This window comes from Condylura cristata, unplaced genomic scaffold (assembly GCF_000260355.1).
Source record: "Condylura cristata isolate star-nosed mole 26May11 unplaced genomic scaffold, ConCri1.0 scaffold00002, whole genome shotgun sequence".
NCBI classification, from domain to species: domain Eukaryota; kingdom Metazoa; phylum Chordata; class Mammalia; order Eulipotyphla; family Talpidae; genus Condylura; species Condylura cristata.
Window position 1 is genome coordinate 60,346,293 of NW_004567103.1, and position 20,857 is coordinate 60,367,149.

Here is a 20,857-nt window from a genome sequence, read left to right on the forward strand (position 1 = left end):
TTTTGAATCAGTGTTTTTGTGTCTTTTGGGTAGATACATAGGAGTGGGATTGCTGGGTCATATGGAATCCCACCATATGGTTTAGAAGTTTGAGAAACCTCCAAACAGTTTTCCATAGTGATTGGTTGTACTCGTTCGCATTCCCACCAGCAGTGCAGGAGAGTTCCTTTTTCTTCACATCTTCACCAGCATTTGTTGTTGCTAGTTTTTTTAAGATGTGCCATTCTCACTGGGGTGAGATGGTATCTCATTGTGGTTTTAATTTGCGTCTCCCTTATTACAAGTGATGTTGAACATTTTTTCATATGCTTGGTGGCCATCGCCTGCAGTTACTTTTAAGGGGGAATTTATCCTTAACCTACTTGATCAGTTATGACACATTTAAGCTGATCTGTACTGCCTATGAAAGAAGATGAGCTGAGTTAAATGGCAGTTGTTTTTGTTCCTATCTGGAAAGATATCCAGAATATACAGGGGACTTGCTCAACTCATACACGGTAGCTATTTGAAAGACAAATGTTATGACCATAACTTGCAACTGCTTCAGTGATTAATCTACTTGCATTTCCATTTTTGTTTAAGTCTAATTACCTGTATACTGATAATGCAAGGAAGATGCGTGACAAGTACCAAGTAGTCCTTGACACTCCGGAATACAGAAAAGTGCAGGAACTGAAGACACATCTGAGTGAGGTAAGGATATTTAACCTGTTACTACAAGTGACTCGAGGCTGTTTGAAGATCAAATGAAAGAACTGTGAAAACAGGAGGGTTGAAGATATGAAGGAAAAGGACATATTCGCAGGAACAGGGTCCTAGATGGAGCAGGTGAGATGGGAATGAACATCAGTAGGAAGCATGAATATTATCTCTATTTTGATATGAGGGGGAAAGAAAAGGAGGGCTAAAGAGAAAAATGAATTATTGGTTTGTTGATTTAAAACTGAAATAGTTGTGGGGGAGGGTCCCTGTTTTTTCTATGAAATAAGCAACAAAAACATCTGCAGAGAACATAACATGTCAATAAAGCAATGTGATGCTGATGATTACTTTCTGTCCAGCTGGTGTACAGAGCTGCAGGCAAGAAGCAGAAGTCCATCTTCACTTCAGTTCCAGATACTCCTGATCTTCTAAGAGCCAAGCAAGGGCAGAAGCTTCAGAGTCAGGTAGATCCACAAATGAAGATTGATGAAACTGTCAGGCTGGCATCACAGGGGCTGTTATATGTGTCTGATCACTTAGTTATCCTGGATACAACCTCATGCCCATTAACTTCAAGAAGCAGTTTTCTTTGGGGCCATAATAATTATGGTCATGTTTTATTTTTTTAATCAAATTATGTTTTTTAAATGTATTTGTTATAGCAGCCTTCATTTCTATTCAATGTTTGATTCCCCTGTGAAATTTCCACCACCAATTCATCCATACACCATCACTATCATCATGTTTTAGAGGAGTAATTACTGTCATGCCATCTTTTCTAAGTACTATACACCTTTGTTCATTGGAGATAAGTCTGTGGAATCCAGGTAGTAACAATAATTGTTTGACTCATTCCATGGGACCTATTTTCCACAAATAAATGAAACTATATTTTACATACATTCAATCAGAAATTTGGGGAAAACACATGTTGAGGGCCCTATCAGAATTCTTTCATTCTTCTGTCAGTATTCTTTCTCACATGGATTTATATTGAACCACACAGCAGTAAGAATATTAAATAACTGCAATGTATCTATGTGTTCAAAAGTGAGCCAAAGGGAGATACAAATGATCAGAAACACATGTGACAGAAACACCAGCATAAAAATGGACACCATCCTCCTACTTAAGGGTTTGAAATGAATGAAGCTTAAACACTAGAAAATAATGTATTCTCTCTATAACATCTCATTCCTATTCTCCAATTATTTAGTATCTGTATGTTGAACTTGCCACTAAAGAGAGACCCCATCATCATGCTGGAAACCAGACCACAGCTTTGAAGCATGCTAAAGATGTAAAGGACATGGTCAGCGAGGTAAATTGGGGATTCAGCACCAAAGCCCTGGGCTAAAAAAAAAATCCCTTTTTCAAATCTCTACCTGCTGCCTCTGGTCAGGATGCAGGACTACAGCTTGGGCCCAGCAGCAGCAAGACAGAGTGGGCTGACTGAGTGTGATACATTGTGTCCCTTGGCTGGGTTTGTGATACACTTGTGAATTGAGAAGGATGAGAACACTGGGACTAAAGTCAGTCTGTCTCTTCTTTTATTTCTTAGAAAAAGTACAAGACTCAGTATGAAAAGATGAAAGACAAGTATACCCCAGTTCCAGATACACCAATCCTCATCAGAGCCAAGAAAGCCTACTGGAACGCCAGTGATGTATGCATCCCTTCCTTCTTTCATCTGCTGTGATAGAAAAAGCTAAAACTGAACTAGCTAAGAAACAGAAGGCATTAATAGTCATTATAATGATATTCATAATTTAAAGTCCTGGACCACAACAAAAGAAGAAAAAAAAAACACCTATAAGTAGTACTAGTTAGGCAACAAAATAGTAAGGATTTCTTGTAATTCATTGTTACCTTTCCCCATATAGTTGACATCTAATTGTTACTTATCCATAAAATCATGGTCTCAGAGTCAGTTGAACATGATTTCATATCCATATGTTATGACCTTCCTACTACAGAACTGCATAATTGGTTTTCTTATATTGGGGTGAAAATAAGAATTTTGATTTATTGCTAGGCTAACCCAGGTCATGTACATACCATTCCTAGCATGGTGTGCTGTGCTTTTAATTGACACTCAGGAAATGTTTCTTTGCTTTCTTTTCTCAATCACCTAAATCATGCAAATGACACATATGTTAGAATTGAGATGGACAGACTTTCATTTTCCATACCCCATGATCAAAAATTAGACTGCCTTTTAATTGTAATGAGCTTATCTGTTAATGAAGTTGTGACATTAGTCAACCCAGGTTAATGGCCAGTCCTTTTTCGTCTCCAAGCCTAACTTCAAATGCATCATACTCATTACCAGAACCAGAATTTTTGGAGGAATTGTTGGAACATAAACCTAAACTAAAACTGAAGCACCTTATAACCCCTCAACATAGCAACATACCCCAAGGATATCAAGGCTTCTAAATAGGTATCATATTGATCTTTAAACCGACAAATTGAAAGGGTGCAGCAAATTGGCAGAATATCTCTGCCATGATTTTGTCCAAATTTTTATTTGGAGTTGGATGAAGGATAGAAAGAAGCATGGCAATGGACTTAACTAGAAGCTAAGAAAACAATGCACAACCCTCAAAATCTCATCTCCGGTGATATGTTTAGGCTTTTTGTGATGTCCCCAGGTTTATCACTTCAAGATTGCCACTGAGTATTGCTGGAAGTAAACCTCTGTTTCACCACTTTTTGAAGTAGCCACTCAGTGAAATTGGCCTCCAGGTTCATTGTGTCCCACTGGACAGCCCTGCCCCTAGTGTTTTATCAATACTGACAACTCTAATCTTTGGAACCTCTAGATGAAATATTCCATTGTTTATATACACCACATCTTGATCCACTTATCTGTTTTAGGGAACTTAGTTTGATTCCATAGTTAACTCAGGGATCAAAACAGATAAACTCATGCCATTTGCAGCAATGTAGATGGCGCTGAAAGGGATAATGCTAAGTGAAATAAGTCAAAAGCAGAAAGATAAATATTGGATGGTGTCATTAATATGTGGAATATAGAGAAAACAAATGAAGGGTTAGGTAAAGACAATACTAAAACCTAACCCTTGAAAGTTGGCTAGAGAAGTGAAATATCTGGAGCTAGGAGAGGGAGAGAGGGGTAAGAACAAGAGGGAAGGAAGCGCCGTGGGCATGGTGGGTTGGTAGTGGGTTTACTACTGTGGCAATACCTGCTGCCGGGATCCAGGTATTACCTCAGTTAAAAATAAATAAATACAACTTTATAATAAAAATGCAACAGTTCAATGTAACAAGGGTAGTATCTGGCATTAAGTTCAGCTTATCTACCTTGGCTGTCCCTGCAAATAGAGCTAAATGCTTTTATGAGATTAACCATCTGAAAAACAAAATTCAAGTCAAAGAAGACATCTTTCATTATGTATTTGTTCAGCTACTCAAAAAGAAAATATTGTCAGCTACCCAGAGAGGTATTCATCTTGTTAGAGGGAATGAATTTTCTATGATATTCGTAGGTTAAAGGCAGAGGCTATTGTCTCTTGAAAGACCACAGAGATAAAGATGATAATGAGAAAAATATTAGGACTTTCCTGGAGAAGGAATTTTAATACTAGGCATTAGAAACCCAGTCTTTTTCCTCTTTCCATGTATATTAGCATGTCTTGGACTCAGCAAGTTTGTATTTAGTATTTTTTTTTCTCCTCCCAAGTGAACTTTTATTTGCTTTCCATTTAAACAAATCCGTTAAGTAGTTTTAGACTTAACAGGAAAGTTGCAAAGACAGTACAGCCCTATTTGCCCAGTTTCCATTGCTCTTAGCACCTTGCATTACGGATTATACATTTGTCATAAGCAGTGGACCATTACATTATTGTTAGTTAAACTGAATACTTTATTTTTAATGACCTCTCTTTCAGGATATGACATAGTTTTTTAAAATTTTCTTAAGAGACCTTAGACTAAAGAGAGATTAAAGCCTAACACAGACGGTTCAAGAGAGCTTAACCTTAAAAGAGTGCAGTTATTTAACTTGATAGTTTTTCATAATCCATGTGCTTTTTCTTCTTCCAGCTCCGCTACAAAGAAACATTTCAAAAGACCAAAGGGAAATACCACACTGTGAAGGATGCCCTGGACATTGTCTACCATCGCAAAGTCACAGACGACATTAGTAAAGTCAGTCCCTACATCTTTCTATTTAGTGTTGGGCTTAATAACCCAACAGCATTTTTAAAAATTTTTCCTGTCCTAAACTACTCTGTAGACACGTAGAGTTTTGTGCATAAGCTTTTGTGAGACTTTATAGCTCCACTATGGTTTTAAACACAGGTCAAATACAAGGAGAACTACATGAGTCAGTTGGGAATCTGGAGGTCCATTCCTGATCGCCCAGAACATTTCCACCATCGGGCAGTTACTGATGCAGTCAGTGATGTGAGTCTTAAAATCTTTTTTAACATAAATTCATGTTTTAATATGACTTCAGAAATCAAATATGGCATAAAAACAGATTAAACACTTTGTTAGAGTTTAGATTTTGTGTATGGATGTTTAAATCATAAAACTCATTGCCACCTGAATGAACTACAACATGGAAAGAGAAAAAAAATATTAAATTTATAAATCTAATGTTTTCTCAAAATATATGATATCATATTACAGTTTGAAAGTGGTGTACTATATCTAGGAAATAACTTTTTGATTAGTTGAAGAGACTATTGACAATGCTCATTTAGACAGAAATTTTTTTCTTTATATGAAAAACATAATTACCAAGCTTATGATATACTTTCTAGAAAAGTATATGTTTAATTCAAATTGCCTTAATGAGTATTAACATAAAAACTTCTATATACCATCAGCAATACACTAAACAGTGAACAGAAACCAGTATTACTGGAAGCTTATCTTCAGTGATTGCTATAATACTTTATCATTCTATATACTTCATCTATCAGAGATTCTATTTATTCTACTTGTATAAGTCCTAACATATTGGAAATAGATTACAAACACTCTGATGATATTCAATCCCAGGTGAAATATAAAGAAGATCTGACTTGGCTTAAAGGCATTGGTTGCTATGCCTATGATACTCCTGACTTCACTCTGGCTGAAAAGAACAAGACTCTCTACAGCAAGGTATATCTCCTCAAGGAAAATGGCCATGCCCATTCATCATATTCCAGTACTCATAGAGATACTCAGCATTGAAGAAGTAAACTTTCATATTTCCATCACTAGCATTTCTCCTAGATCCTATCGAGACTACATTGTTCATTATCCTTAGGAAATTTTTAGTACTGACCTCATTGAATTTGATGAAAAGTCATCTCAATGCAATTTCTCTTGCCTCTTCTAGAGTTCCATCCATATTAATATGCCTCTGAATGATATATGAAATTAAAGAGTTATATGGTAGCAATTACTAAGTGGGATTATTTTAACAGGCAAATTTGGTGTATGACTTGAGGAAATAGCTTTTTTCCTCCTAATTATAAAATAAGGAATTTGGATTAGATGTCTTTGAGTTCTAAAATAGAAGTCAGCAAACTTTTCTAAAAAGTGCTAGGTAGCAATTATACTTCATGTACCACACTCATTTTGTCACATATTCTTTATTTGTTGCAATCCCTTAAAATTATTAAAAGAAATACATAGCTAGCCAACCGCAACTCTAAAATGTTATGATAATTTAATTAATACTGGAAAACTATATTCAATTGCCGGACCCACGTAGGCCTTCAAGTCCACATGGCAATACCTCCAAGGTAAAGTGATGGTCATTATAGTATAAAAAACAAAGACAAATTGATTTGGATTTGATTGATTGATTTTGCTTATTATGGAAAATATATCTATAGACATCTATTCAATGAAATTACTTTCTAGTATGTATTTTTGGGATAGGTTTCAAGGCATCCAAGTGTGTCTACCCTTCATGCCTCGTAGACAAAGCAAGGACTCAGCACATACTTAATAGCTGAATGAATAAATGATTACAATTTTATGATAAACTAAGTGACATGTCTTTTCTTAAGATAATCACACTGCTATCAAGTAACCATGTTCTATTCTCTTTAGTATAAATATAAAGAGATATTTGAAAGGACAAAGTCCAATTTCAAGTACGTCGCTGATTGTCCAATCAATCAGCATTTCAAGTATGCGACTCAGTTGATGAATGAGGTATGTATGACCTGATCCACTTATCAATATTTTCAACAAATCCATAGTTATCTGATTAAATCCTAGTATATAAAATGACACAGGAAGACATTCTAAGTGCTAATTCAAAGGAAAATTTTATAAAGACTTTAGTAATGTCACCACAAAAACATGAATAAGAACAAGTGAAGGAATAATTTAGAGAGGTGTGAGGCCCCATGGCCATCATTGTCTATGCGTGCAAGGCATTTGGCAATACAGCCTTTTGGGTGATGAGAACCAGGAGGGAAAGGATTTTGTTGACTATCCACCGAACTCGCTTATACCTGATATTGTATGGAGCTTGGAATCCCATGATTCAAGGTTAATTTAGTATCCCCTACTAAGCAACAGAAATAGCAGTGATTGGAAGAATCTTCACTTAAGGGATGATGATCCATGCATTCAAATTCATTATCATTGTTACTCAGAAACTAGTGCAGAGAAGTATCCACTTGTACCTAAAATATTTCTTTATATTCTGCCTATTCTTTCCTGGAGCTGTTTTTGCAATGACTTAAGTTAAAATTGGCTTTAAATAACTGAAATAAGCTATGAATTTACTTATTTTAGATCATTTTGTATTTAATTTACTAATTTTAAATTTTATGCAGATTAATACTAATTCAAAACCATTGTAGAAAGTGAGTAAAGTACATCTAAAAATGAAGATATACTTATTGACTTCACAAATAAGAAGTTTGTTGAAAATTTGATTTAGTTCATTTTTAGTAAATTTCCAGGTTGGATGATTCTGAAAAATTACTTTCAGTAGCTTCCTAGGAAGACTATCAGTATATTTTGTTTCTACTTTTCTAATTGGAAAAGGATTTCTTTTTTTTATAATCAAAAAATTTAATTAGCATTAGAAGACTACTGGGTCATGCTTTTTGTTCACTCCATCAGTCATAGAGAATAAACCTTCAATTCATCTGTATCTTATTTAGAATATAAGATGCTGTAAAATCTAACCTTGCTGTGAAGATGGGAACAGGTACTCCAATTTGGGATCATAAGTAGATTTTTCCCAAGCCCTGCTCATCTCTAGGTGATCTTCCGTTGCTAGACTCTCTGCCTCCCTGTTTCTATTACCTGGGATGCTTTTGGGAGTCCATTTCTAGAAATGAGATATTTTTGCCTCTGGAGTATTTATTTTGGGACATTCTGTCTAGCTTTGAAGTTGTACTATTGCTATAATTTGATATGATGTTTGAGCAGAAAAAATACAGAGCTGATTATGAGAAGCGGAAAGATAAATACCAGCTGGTAGTCGATGAGCCTAGACATCTGCTGGCTAAGATGGCAGGCGACCAGATCAGCCAGGTACTATGACAGGTCCAGCTGGATGACTCAGCAGGACTGTGCTCCCGTTTCTCATGAGATGTCGTCATGTCTGCTGCAAGGATGTCATAGGTTCTGCCTATGATATTGGGATGTTTTGTTTCAAAGTATCTGTCTAGCCACTCCAAGAGCCCATGAGCTCTTTGAGTGTGCCAGTTCATGCTCTATGTCCTCATACGTTCTGGGGTGAAGATGCAAGGGAAAGCACCCTTTTTTCTTCTAGAGGGCCTGTTTGTAAAGTGAAAATTAAGTTGTGAAAACAAAAACAGAGAAACAAATTAATAGATGAAATGAAGGCATATTCCTTACCATGTTCCTTTACTGCTCGGATGTCTTCTTTTCTGTAAGGCAACTTGGTGGAAATATAAGTGAGAGTAACTATTCCCCTTTCACAAGAACTATGGTCTGACACAGGTATTGCAGCCATTCTGTTTGGAATTATAACACATTTGGTGTCTTCATCTGCTTGTATGTGTGGGGACATAAAGTGTGTGTGCCTACATCTCTTCACTCAGAGGTGATGAGCATATAGAGCCATGTTCTCTTCTGTCTTCATAAGTCTCTTTTGTGCTTCACTGCTCTTTGCATGGACAGAGAAAATATAAATCTAGTGCCAAGATACTTCTGAAACAAGGATGTAATGAAATTCTGCGTCCAGACATGTTGACTGCTCTCTACAACACATACATGTGGAGCCAGGTAATGTCTGATATGTTGTGAAGAAGAGGTTTAGAAACCCTGGAAGCATTCATCTTCATGCTCCCCTTGATTTTCTCCCCTATCCTGCCCATGCTGGTTTCACATGATAGAGTTGGATTCATTCCTTCTGAAGGAACTCTGGATGTGATGTGGCCAAATGTGATGATACAGTTGCCATCATCTGTATGACATCTGGCACCTTTGGGATGCCTAGTAAGATGGCCTGAGGCTTTTTCAAAACGTACACATTTTAATACCTGCTCCAAATAAATTCCATAGATTCCTTAGTGACTGAGGATACTAAGTAGATTCAACAACATTTAAAAGGTCTGAATATTTAGTATTTAAATCTAATTTGTCCCTGATGAATGATTACTGCAACTGTACCATTTGAGAGAGATTAGGATTACATTGCAGCTCTGAATATTGTACATATTCTTGGCCCTTCTTGAATTTGATGCTAAATTTGCTATCACATCTGTCCTCACATATACACTTGTCAGCAATGTTACTTCCTACAAGACCAGCTGAAGCACCCACTCACCTTTCCATCACATGCTGAAAGGTAAAGTGGGAGCAAAGAAAAGTAGTAATAACTGCTAGATGCAATGCTAATGCCATTGGCCCCACAAAAATTTTTAAATCAATCTTTTATATTAGCAACTTGCTTTATCACCAAAATTTAACATCAAATCAACACATAAAATGAGGGAGGATTAAGTTTCCTTATGGACATCCTACTTGCCTGAACTTTTTTCTTTCCTTAATATGATCATCAAATAGCTATGCATGAAATTGTGCTGCTATCTTTATCTGTACTGCTTGACATAGCTTTTGTGGATGAAGAAAATAACTACTTGGAAATTACAAGAATGATTGCATTTTTTAAATGATTAAATTATTTCATTTTTAAAATGATATTTTATATAAACTTCTTTTTTTAAGATTTATTTATACATACAATAACTGGGGTAGAGGCCAGAGGTATGGGGGTGGTGAGCAGAATCACTGGAAACAGAGTGGAGAGCAGGGCAGTCAGATGAAGTGAAATACACTGCTGAGGGAGCAGTGGGCAGGTCAGGAGAGGTCTGCCATGCTATGTGGGTCACCTCCCTGGCTGGGAGTTGAACTCCTGCTGCAGTGGCTGTGGACAGCTTCATAGTGCTGCACTTTAAATTATTGTGCCACTAAGGAGGGCCCTTAATTTTTTATTTTATGTCTATTTATCTTCGATATGGAAACATACCTTAAGAAAACATGTATATTTAATGTATCATATCCTGGATGAATCATTACTTGTCAGTGTTCATAGAAAAAGGGCCTGGAGCTGATTCCAGCTGAGATACATTCTGTATGTACCCTGAGTTTAGTCTGTTAACCTCTAGCCTCTCTGGACTTCATTTTTCATGAGTACAAAATAAACTGGAAAATTTATTATTATTTACATCATTATTATTTTTGCTTACTCCATGAAACACCAGATGCAATTCAAATAGCAATGCAGTTAGGATTAGAAGATAACAAAGGCACCATCTCCCACCTCTGTAGTTAATGTGATAATCCCATACCAAATGGTGGGATTGTCCCATTTGCTGTGGGATTATCACAAGAGGAAAATTAGATTCTTTAAAATCCTTTATTCTACTTCCTAGAATTAACTTGTCCTCCTCTCCCACAATTTAGATCCAGTACAGGAAAAAATATGAAAAATCAAAGGACAAATTTACCTCAATTGTGGATACTCCAGAACACCTTCGTACTACAAAAGTCAACAAACAAATCAGTGATGTAAGCATGAAGAATTCTCAAGCTTGGGAGGCTTTATTAATGTGGAGAGGGGCAATTTGGATTGTCACAATGTCTGGAAGACTCTACTGCCATTTAGTGGGAAGGAGGCAGGAGTCCAGAGCCTCCTATGTTCTGGACTCCTCTTTTACAGTGAAAAGTTGTCCCAATCAAATTGAGAGAAATTGGGGCCTTAATGAGAAGCATCTAAGCACCTGCTGAGCTTGTGACATTCTCTTTCCTTTCTTTGAAGTTTAATTTTCACATTGTAAATTGTCCATTGTGACACACAGCATCATCTCTGCATTTTTCATCTCCTTTAGATACTATATAAATTGGAATACAACAAGGCCAAACCCAGAGGCTACACCACAATCCATGATACACCCATGTTGCTGCATGTCCGCAAGGTCAAAGATGAAGTCAGTGATGTAAGTATGGAATGGCTTTGGTGCTCTTTCTTCTTGGCTTCTCAGTGACAAGGATAGAAGTTTCCAGAACAGTTAATGGCTCCTCCTAGAACTGATAGTTATTTAGCCACATTCTACTGGGCACAGCATATACCCATTTTCTAGAGAAAAAGAGTTCAAAGCCATATCTGGATAAACAGTTAGCTAGGTCACATTGCAAAAAAGCCTGTGGGTATGAGATAATGTTGAGGCCTTTTTGAAAAATGTGGCGTACCATAAATGTTATAATACTCTATAACCTTTATCTTGAGGTATATTCTAAAATCTCAGAATTGGACAAGGTACTGTACTCATAAATTTTCAGATATATAGCTGAATTCTGTGGTAGATAAGTATCATTTTAGATTGGAAAAAATCATATATTAAAGAATTCCATGACTACATGAATGACACAAATAATAATAAAGATAACTATGAAATGACTCATCTCCACCCCAAAGAGTTGCTGATAGCTTGGAATTTTTTGTCTATGCTCAGGAACTCTTTAGTCAATGACATAGGTGTTTATACTATTGACCTTGAGTTACCATGAAACAATGTTACATACTCAGTGCTCTATAAGGACAGAAATATATGAAGCTTTGTTCATATCTTCATGTTCAAATAAATTATGATTCTTCAAACATAAAGATTCGATATTCATAAACATCTTCTATGGAGAATCTTCATGTGGAGCAGCCTTTTTCTTCTCAGGGTAGAAACATGACGCATTTCAGCATCTATTTTCCCAAGTAATCTGACTATACCAATAATTTGAGATACTGATGAAAAATAAAGATTTCCAGGTTTAGAAATACTGATTTATTTGATCTATAGTAAAGCACTGAAAATTACAATTCTTAAGGCCAAGCAAATTTCAATACTAGTTTGGCTTCTTTAGAACAGTTTTACTTAGAATTTAGCCACATTAAAATCTAGCATCCTTCCATAATGATTAGCAAGACGGCTCAGGTGGGGGGCCTGGAATTTAAGAGTAGCAAAGTGGGTGATACTAGAAATCCTGTGCCAGGATGGGAAAGCACCTGTCAGGCTGCAGTGGCGAGGGCACTCCTCTTCCTCCAGTCCCATCTAGAGCACTCTCACCCAAACTTGCTCAATGCAGCACTAGCCAGGATGACAGTGCTAACTGCATCCATCCTTTCGTTCTTTCACCAAATAATTGCAGGTTCTGTGTGCCTGACTCTAGAAATTAGGTGATGAATGATACACAGTTTTTGCCTACAAAGAGTTCAGTTTAATTAAAGAATGTATGGATAAACAAATAATTACAACTTGACATAATAATAGATGGAATGGTGAAGGCTTACAAGGAAGGCAAGACTAATTCCATCTGGGTAAACTGGTGTAGGTGGGAAACATTTTCAAGGTGTTCTGAATTCAGGATCTTCTGATTTGGGGAAGAAGACATACACATGGATAACTTTCCAGCTGACCCACAAGCTCAGGGGACAAATCCTAGCGGATAGTAGTGAATATGCTCAATATAACCTGGGGAGCTGATTTTATGATCTGAGAAAGAAAAGTAACCTGGGGAGCTGGTTTTATGATCTGAGAAAGAAAAGTACATGGTTGCATCCTATCTCCACAATAGATCTATTCTGTCTTGAGAAACATAGTATACTTTAATCATGTTTTTAATTTTTCATTTTTTAAAAATGCATGGTAGAGAGCTGAAAAAAAAAATAACCTTATCACTATGTTCCCTCACATAGCTGAAATACAAAGAAGTTTATGAAAGAAATAAGTCCAACTGCACCATTGAGCCAGATGCTGTTCATATTAAAGCAGCCAAAGATGCCTACAAAGTCAATACCAATGTAAGTGCCAGAATTTTCCATAAGCCTAGCTGGGGACTTTTCATCTTATTTAGGTACAAGAATTCTTTTTTTTTTTTTAATTTCTTTTGGTGAATGAGTGCAAACCAAGGGTTGGGCCCCCAGAATATGAGTAAGGACACTGAAATTTAAATGTAACCTTTGGTTCCCACAGAAGAAAATGGGGAAGAGAACTTGCTTTCACCTCATATTATATATTCAGCCTTTTTGCAGGTGACTGAGAAATAAGAGACTTGTTTCTGAAATGAAGATTTCCCTTTGGCAAATGTCTTAGAACCTTTCACTCCCTCCACCCTCTGTGTTCTCCTGCTTTAAATTCTAAAACCTAATTCTTCTAAAAATAAATGAATCTTGAGTCACCTGGTGCTGCCAGGAGTTTGCCTACATCTTCCTCCTGCTAAGTTTCCCTTTGCTGACTCAACGGGTGGGCATTGCAAATCCACAACTACAGACATATTTTTGTTCATTTAGATGAGTAAGGACCTTTCAAAAGATATTAAGTTATATAATGAAACCACTAGTATCACAGAGGACATATTTTTAATAAACCAGCAAACTGAACTGCCTTCAGGGACTGACAGATTAGCTCACAGGTATCCAGAAGATGGATTGAAAATTAGATAGCAGGACAGATGTAGAATAAAGGAAATAACTACACTGGAGTATCCGGGCAATGTGTGCTTAATAGTCTCTGTAAGACTTTTGTAACTCTTGTTTATGTTTGGAATTTTCATGTGATCAGGAAAAATTCTTCAAATAGCATATATAAAAGAAAGTGAATTTTACTGTGTGCAAGGTGAGGAGAGTGAGGAGAGAAATGTACCTGATGTTCTTCCCAGCAACAATCTATCTAAATTATCTACACTTCTTGCCTCAGATTTAGCTCAAGACAGCAAGTCCTCTAGCTCAGATGTAAGTCTAGAAAGGGCAGAAGACTTATGAGACCAGATTGCCTGAGTTTGAATCCCATCTCCACCATGATTATCATGTTGGACAAGTTTTTTAACCCTTCTGTGTAGTTTCTCTACTGTCCATTCTTGCAGTTGTTATGAAGATTAAATAAGTTAGTATTTATAAAGCACTTAGAAAAATAGCTGGCACTCTATCAATACTGTACTTTGTCAGTCAGCCTGTTCTGCTCCCCACTCTCTCTGTGGTGTATCCTCTCACCACTCCTGCATCTTTGGCCTGTACCTCAGTTCTACCCTAATTCTGTATGCATAAATAAATAAATAATTTTTTTTTTAAAAAGCTGGAAATAGATAGGAAAGCAAAGAATAGGAGTAAAAGATGAAGGGAGAAGTTGGGTCAAGATAAGGTAGCGTCTAAACATCACCTGTGTTTGATAATTTAAGAAGCATAAATCTGAAATTAGCTAGAAACTAAAAGTACTTGAGTATGGAAATCATTAAACCATTAAATATATCTCATTTCACCTCTAGTGTTTGAAAATTATAGCTCCCACAATGAAACCAAAAATTTCCACCAAATGATCTCTGTGTGTCTGCCTAACTGCATACATTGTACAGAAATTTTAATTGTGGTTCTCTCTTGTGTAAAGAACCATGACTTGTTGAATGTTAGATAGAATATAAGAGGGGTTTCTCTGTGCCACATGTATTATTTTGAATTTCGTCTATTGAATACAGTGTTTTATTTTCTTCTTGTTAAAAACAGCTAGACTACAAGAAGCAGTATGAAGCCAGCAAAGCCTACTGGAAGTGGATCCCTGACCGACCAGACTTCATCCAGGCTGCCAAGTCCTCCCTACAACAAAGCGATGTGAGATAGGAAAGAGACGAAACTGCTTGACACAGCTGAGATAGGAAAAAATTAATAATTATTCATAATAATCATAGTCACAGATTTTAACCCTATTTGAGGTCCTAGAAGCATGGGAGGGTTGTGAGAAGCATAGCGCAAGGTCAGGAAGCCCGCCTGGCCACAGAGCCTGGTCTCTGAGGGCTGACCCAGGCAGACAGTTCCGAATCCCTAGCAAGGCTAGGAGAGTACAGTAATGAGCAGTCTGGGAAGATTTGGTCCTGGTTAGGGGTGTACAAAGGAGAATCCCAACATACTGAGAGTCTGGGAAGCCACTACCCGCATTCTGGTGGCAAATCCTCATGGTGCTGTAGGAGGACTCCTTAGAGGTTTCATCAAGGACTGACTTCCTCCAGGACCTGTCACCCTTTTCATCTTTTTCTTCCTTTATTCTGTTACAGTTTGAATATAAGCTGGACCGAGAGTTCCTCAAGGGTTGCAAGCTTTCTGTCACTGATGATAAAGATATGGTGCTGGCTCTGAGGAATTCCTTAATAGAAAGTGATGTAAGTATCCAGCCCCATCCTCGATGTTGCAGGATCATCTTCTCCAACACTGTCCCAAGGAACAGACACAGCAGGGCTGCTGCTGTAGAGGCTTGGAGCTGGGTCCTGAAATATGACCTGGGTCCCCAGTGAACGACAGTGCTGTGGTAGAACAAAGTAGCAGCAGTAAGAAGCTATTACATTCAGATGACCATTCATGATTTATTCTGCACCACAATATAATTCACACAGTAAGAATTAGGAAGGCCTGACTAGATTCTACAAAAGAAACCTTCATTTTTTTACCAGATCATTTTCTTCCTATGCTTCAGTTTCTTTATCTGTAAATGAGGAATATTCATAGCTCCTGGGGGTTGGGAGAGGCTTAAAACAGCATAGTTGAAAGTGCTTTGAACCAAGTTACATGTATAGTCATTGTGATGTCCATTTTAACTGTTTACTAAAGACTCAACATACAAAAAATAAAATCCCTTTTATATATTTCTCAAGATTTCCAAACATTAAATGTTTTGTTGAGCTTAATATTCCCACTGTATCAATGCTACTGTTCTTCCCAGCTCTAACTGGTGACTTGGGACTTGATAAAAATATGCAAAAGACCCAGAGGAGCTAAAGAAATACTTTTCTCACCTCTGCAGTTGAAATACAAAGAGAAACATGTCAAGGAAAGAGGAACCTGTCATGCTGTGCCTGACACCCCTCAGATCCTTCTGGCAAAGACTGTCAGCTCTCTGGTGTCCGAGGTAAGCCTTCAACAACCCAGATGCTCTGCTTCCTTTTTGGGCTCATGCTCCACAGACATGTTAACTCTAACTGTGAATTCCCTCAGAACAAGTACAAGGACTACGTCAAGAAGCACTTGGCCCAGGGGTCATACACGACACTACCAGAGACCCCAGACACTATTCGTGTCAAGAAAGTGACCAAGCACGTCAGTGATGTGAGTGATCAGCCCCAAGAGTCCCAGCAGCAGTAATGCCACCTTGCCTTAGAATCCAACAAAAGGCACCTTAGTAAACCACCTTTTGACTTACAAATGCTTTCCTTTATCTTCCAATACATCTATGTGAATTTTGAACTCTTGTTTGAAAGACACTCAATATTCATTGACTGCCCAATATGGCAAGTGTGGGTCTTGCCCCTGGCATGTTATCTAGTCACTAACCTGGTGTTACTCAGGGGAGGAAGCATTGCTGATTGAGAGTGCTCACCCCCCTGTCATTAAACTGCTAAACAATTTTAGAGAAGTGAAATTGCCTCTTTATACCTCAAGAATCTCTGCCCACTTCACTCCAATCAGTAATGCTTTAATAAAGATAGATTTATAGATTTATTTTTTTATGAAACTTGTATGGGTTCATATGTTTATAAAATGTAGAAATGACGAATGAAAGTTTAATGTACTCACAATTCATTTTGCAATAATTACTGTGTAGTTTCAGTGTTGGGCAGAGAGCTTTGTCCCATGCCAATGCCAAAATGGCAAGGGTGGGGGTGTTTTTACCAGAGGTCTTTTCACAATTCTTCAAGTAAATAGATTCTGTTGCCAGCTTCCTCTGTTCACATAAACAATTCTGGCTTTGTTCAGACAAATTACAAAAAGAAGTTTGTCAAAGAAAAAGGGAAATCCAACTACTCCATCATGCTGGAACCCCCAGATGTGAAGCATGCTATGGAAGTGGCCAAGAAGCAGAGCAATGTAAGTGCCTCCGCTGAACACTCTTACAAGCCCACCTGAGTCAGTGGAGCGTGTTGGGTTGGTTCCAGGGAATGGACTCCCTAATTACTATATGTAGTAGTTTTAAAAAATATGGTGATGGGATTGGTTTGTTTTTAATAAAATGATTCCTTGTACCCAATGAGGGCTTTTGGAAGGATAGCATCTCTCTCAAGTAAGCCATGTTTTTGTTTTGTTTGTTTGTTTGTTTTTTCTCTCCAACTAAAGGTTGCTTATAAAAAAGATGCCAAAGAAAACCTGCACTACACCACAGTGGCCGATCGACCAGACATCAAGAAGGCAACACAGGCAGCCAAACAGGCCAGTGAAGTAAGGCTGTTGTTAAAATACACCAGTTCCCTCTTGCTCACTGCCAACAAGGTATATAAAACACTACTTAGAGTGTATCACCCATTTTGATTCTTTTTGTTTCAGGTGGAGTATAGAGCTAAGCACCGCAAGGAAGGCAGCCATGGGCTAAGCATGCTTGGTCGCCCAGACATTGAAATGGCCAAGAAAGCAGCCAAGCTGAGCAGCCAGGTAATGCAGATGGGCAAGCAGCAGCTCTCGTTAAAATTGCTTGCAGGAATTGAATGAATATGCCACTTGGATAGCCCTGCAGAACTTTGAAAAGTTGTATCATGAAATTTGTGCTGAGCATATTCTTTCTTATTTCCCTTTAATATCTCTAGGTCTTTCTCATTCTCTACTTTTCCATTTATGGATATATGTCTAAGTTTTGGGTGTGTAATTATTTTCATGTGACAAAAACATCAGTTGGTGAGATCCTACTGAAACTCTCCCCAGGCAGTAAGAGTTACACCTCAAGGGACTGATTCATACTTGAGTCACCTGTGGTAACTTACTAACATGCAAGAGTCAGGATTCTGACTTCTCGAATCTAAGCAGATGCATCACTTTTATCATTTTATTCAATATACATGCGTTGACCATCTGACACAGGAACTAGGAATGAGCAGATGTCCTCAGGCTCTGTGTGTGTGTGTGTGTGTGTGTGTGTGTGTGTATATATATATATATATATATATATATGTATCAAACTGCTACATTTTACATGATTATCTTTCCTATCACTGAGTTATATAAAAATAAACAAAACAAATACTGTATCTCTTGACCTTATTTCGATTGCCTGTTGTCTAAAAATAATTATTAATGATCCTCTCCTTTGCTGTTGAAAATGTCCTAGTTTGGATAATAAATTATATAACCAGTTTGTGTATAACATATATTCCTTTGCATTTATATTTCCTCCATTCTTCAATCCTCATCTTTGCACTTGCTCTTAGGTTAAATACAGAGAAAACTTCAACAAAGAGAAGGGCAAAACACCGAAGTACAATCCTAAAGACAGCCAGCTGTACAAAGTCATGAAAGATGCTAATAATCTTGCCAGCGAGGTACTTTTTTAAAATGTGGTTCAATATGTGACATGAAATTTTCTGTTTTAATTACTTTTATGTGTGCATCTCAGTGATATAAAATACACTTACCATATTTTCCGACTATTACCATAATTTCTAAAATAATTCATCAACCTGAACAGAATCTCTGTAATTGTTAAGCAGTATTTATCCATTTTTCCCTTGGCCCAGTCCCTGATAATCTCTAACTTCTTGAATTTGAAGATTCATTCTGCTAGCTTATATCAGAACTTTATTCCTTCTCCAGACTGAGTTATATTCCATTATATGTATATACCACATTTTGTTTCCATTCATCTCTTGAAGGACATGTGACTACTGTAAATGAGGTTTGGTTGTTCATTACCATTTTTTTCAGAGTGGACTATCTTAATATGTTAAGTTAGTCCGTTTTCTATTTCCATGAATTCTTTTTTCCCCTTTAACTTGCAGGTTAAATATAAAGCTGACCTGAAGAAACTTCACAAACCTGTGACTGATATGAAAGAATCTCTGATAATGAATCACGTCCTAAATACAAGCCAACTTGCGAGTTCTGTAAGCTTAATCCATTTGCTGCAGGGAATAGCTTGCTTCATCCATTTGCAACTGAATTCCTTCTCTCTGAATTTACAGGCATCTTTTGTTCTGTCATTGAGACACTAGATTGGTTAGAAACCTCAACTTTTGTTTGAGTTCATTTTTCCAAATTACAAAAGTAATCCAAGCAATTCTCCATTAATTATAGCACCAACCAGAATATAAAAATGCCTCTATTTTTTTTTTATTTAAACTACCCCTCCTCCCAGTTAACCAACCCTTTTTCTCCTTCTAAGAACACAGAATTGTTGTTTGAAATAGTTTCTTTCACTTTTAAGTGTTCACTTTTAATATCTACTTTGAATAATCATATTAAGTGTCACATCCTGACAATACTGAACTTGAATCTTCATCCTTTGAAACTTTTCCTAACCCCTTATTTAGTGTTTTCTAATTTTGCTTTGCTCTTGATAATGCTGCTGTGTAAGTAGCTAATCTACAGAGGAAAAGAGGAATACTGATGCAGCTTTTTCATCAACATGTGCTTTTTACCTCCTTCCCCTCAGTACCAGTACAAGAAGAACTACGAGAAGAGTAAAGGCCACTACCACACAATACCAGATAATCTGGAGCAGCTTCACCTGAAGGAGGCCACAGAATTACAGAGTTTAGTAAGTTCATAAAGACTGACACTTTTCCTCTTGCACACTCACCTGCCAGGTCAAAAACTAACAGTTTCAAGCAAGTCATGCAACCTAGAATAGTTAGGATTTTAGTAACTGTTGGCTGAGAAAATGTCCACAGATACAAAATTCAGTAACACTTGAAAGACAGCTTTTTATATTATAAATGACAGCTGCATCGACACATATTGGGTAACTAGTCTATGTATGTGCAGTATGTGTTATGGGGGAACGGAAGCACAAGGGTTATGATACAAGGGGGTCAAGTCCCTTGTAATAAACCTGATGTGCCCCATGAGTCTGTGCCCAGGTACGGAAACACAATGGATGATAGGAGTCTTAAAAGAGTTTAAGGAAAGAAATGATATTAGATCACCTTTGAAGTAGTCTCTGGGTATTTAAGAAGTGACAGAATATTTAATTAAAATTCTCAGGAGGAAGAACCCAGAGGAGTTTGCTATCATACAACTTCCTGTATCACAAATTCTGCAAGTTTTAGGTTATCTGTTGGGCATTAACCAAGAGAACTAAATTACTGGAATGTCTTCATGTTGCCTGCCAAGTGGCAGGTGCCCTGCAGGCATCTACTCTGAAGCCTTGTCACCAGCAACAGAGCATTGACAGAACATTGCCTGTAGGTGCTGAGAGAACAAGGGCCTCTGCCTCCCTTTCATTTCTCATTTATAAAATATGAATCTCTGACAATTCCTCCCAAGCCTACCACATGTTATAATGAGGAGACAGTATTTGTACAGTAGCCTTAGGGGGATCTCTTGAGAACATTCAGTTTGTTAGTAGGTCTGTTGACATGTAATCTCATTTTCATTTTATGCCAGTTTACACTGACTGCATTAAATGTAAAACTGATTATAAACCATATAGATTTATTGACTTAAACATGTGTAAAAACTCCAGACATCTGGTAGCAGTTCTTATGAAAGCAAAACAAGGTTTTTGTTTTGTTTTTTTTAATCGGGAATATTGACTTATTATCTGGTTAAAATGTTCACTTCTGGGCCCTCCCTGGTGGCGCAGCGGGTTAAAGCACTGCACTGAGAAGCTTAAGCCACTTCCACATGAGTTTAATCCCCGCCTGCCCCGGAAGAGATCCACATGGCATGGCAGACCTC

At 37.3% G+C, this 20,857-nt stretch overlaps 1 protein-coding gene across 1 annotated transcript in view; it reads left to right on the top strand.

The window, feature by feature from the left end:
• Positions 1-20,857, top strand: part of NEB (nebulin) — a 183,818-nt gene that overhangs the window by 139,136 nt on the left and 23,825 nt on the right. Inside the window, exons 105-126 of the mRNA XM_004674880.2 lie at positions 583-693; positions 1,062-1,166; positions 1,919-2,023; positions 2,264-2,368; positions 4,771-4,875; positions 5,029-5,133; positions 5,737-5,841; positions 6,784-6,888; positions 8,125-8,229; positions 10,630-10,734; positions 11,055-11,162; positions 12,914-13,018; positions 14,714-14,818; positions 15,259-15,363; positions 16,002-16,106; positions 16,193-16,303; positions 16,952-17,062; positions 17,309-17,410; positions 17,516-17,620; positions 18,391-18,501; positions 18,958-19,062; positions 19,611-19,715. Of these exons, the coding sequence (XP_004674937.1) occupies positions 583-693; positions 1,062-1,166; positions 1,919-2,023; positions 2,264-2,368; positions 4,771-4,875; positions 5,029-5,133; positions 5,737-5,841; positions 6,784-6,888; positions 8,125-8,229; positions 10,630-10,734; positions 11,055-11,162; positions 12,914-13,018; positions 14,714-14,818; positions 15,259-15,363; positions 16,002-16,106; positions 16,193-16,303; positions 16,952-17,062; positions 17,309-17,410; positions 17,516-17,620; positions 18,391-18,501; positions 18,958-19,062; positions 19,611-19,715 (2,334 nt within the window). The remainder of the gene's footprint in view (positions 1-582; positions 694-1,061; positions 1,167-1,918; positions 2,024-2,263; positions 2,369-4,770; positions 4,876-5,028; positions 5,134-5,736; positions 5,842-6,783; positions 6,889-8,124; positions 8,230-10,629; positions 10,735-11,054; positions 11,163-12,913; positions 13,019-14,713; positions 14,819-15,258; positions 15,364-16,001; positions 16,107-16,192; positions 16,304-16,951; positions 17,063-17,308; positions 17,411-17,515; positions 17,621-18,390; positions 18,502-18,957; positions 19,063-19,610; positions 19,716-20,857) is intronic.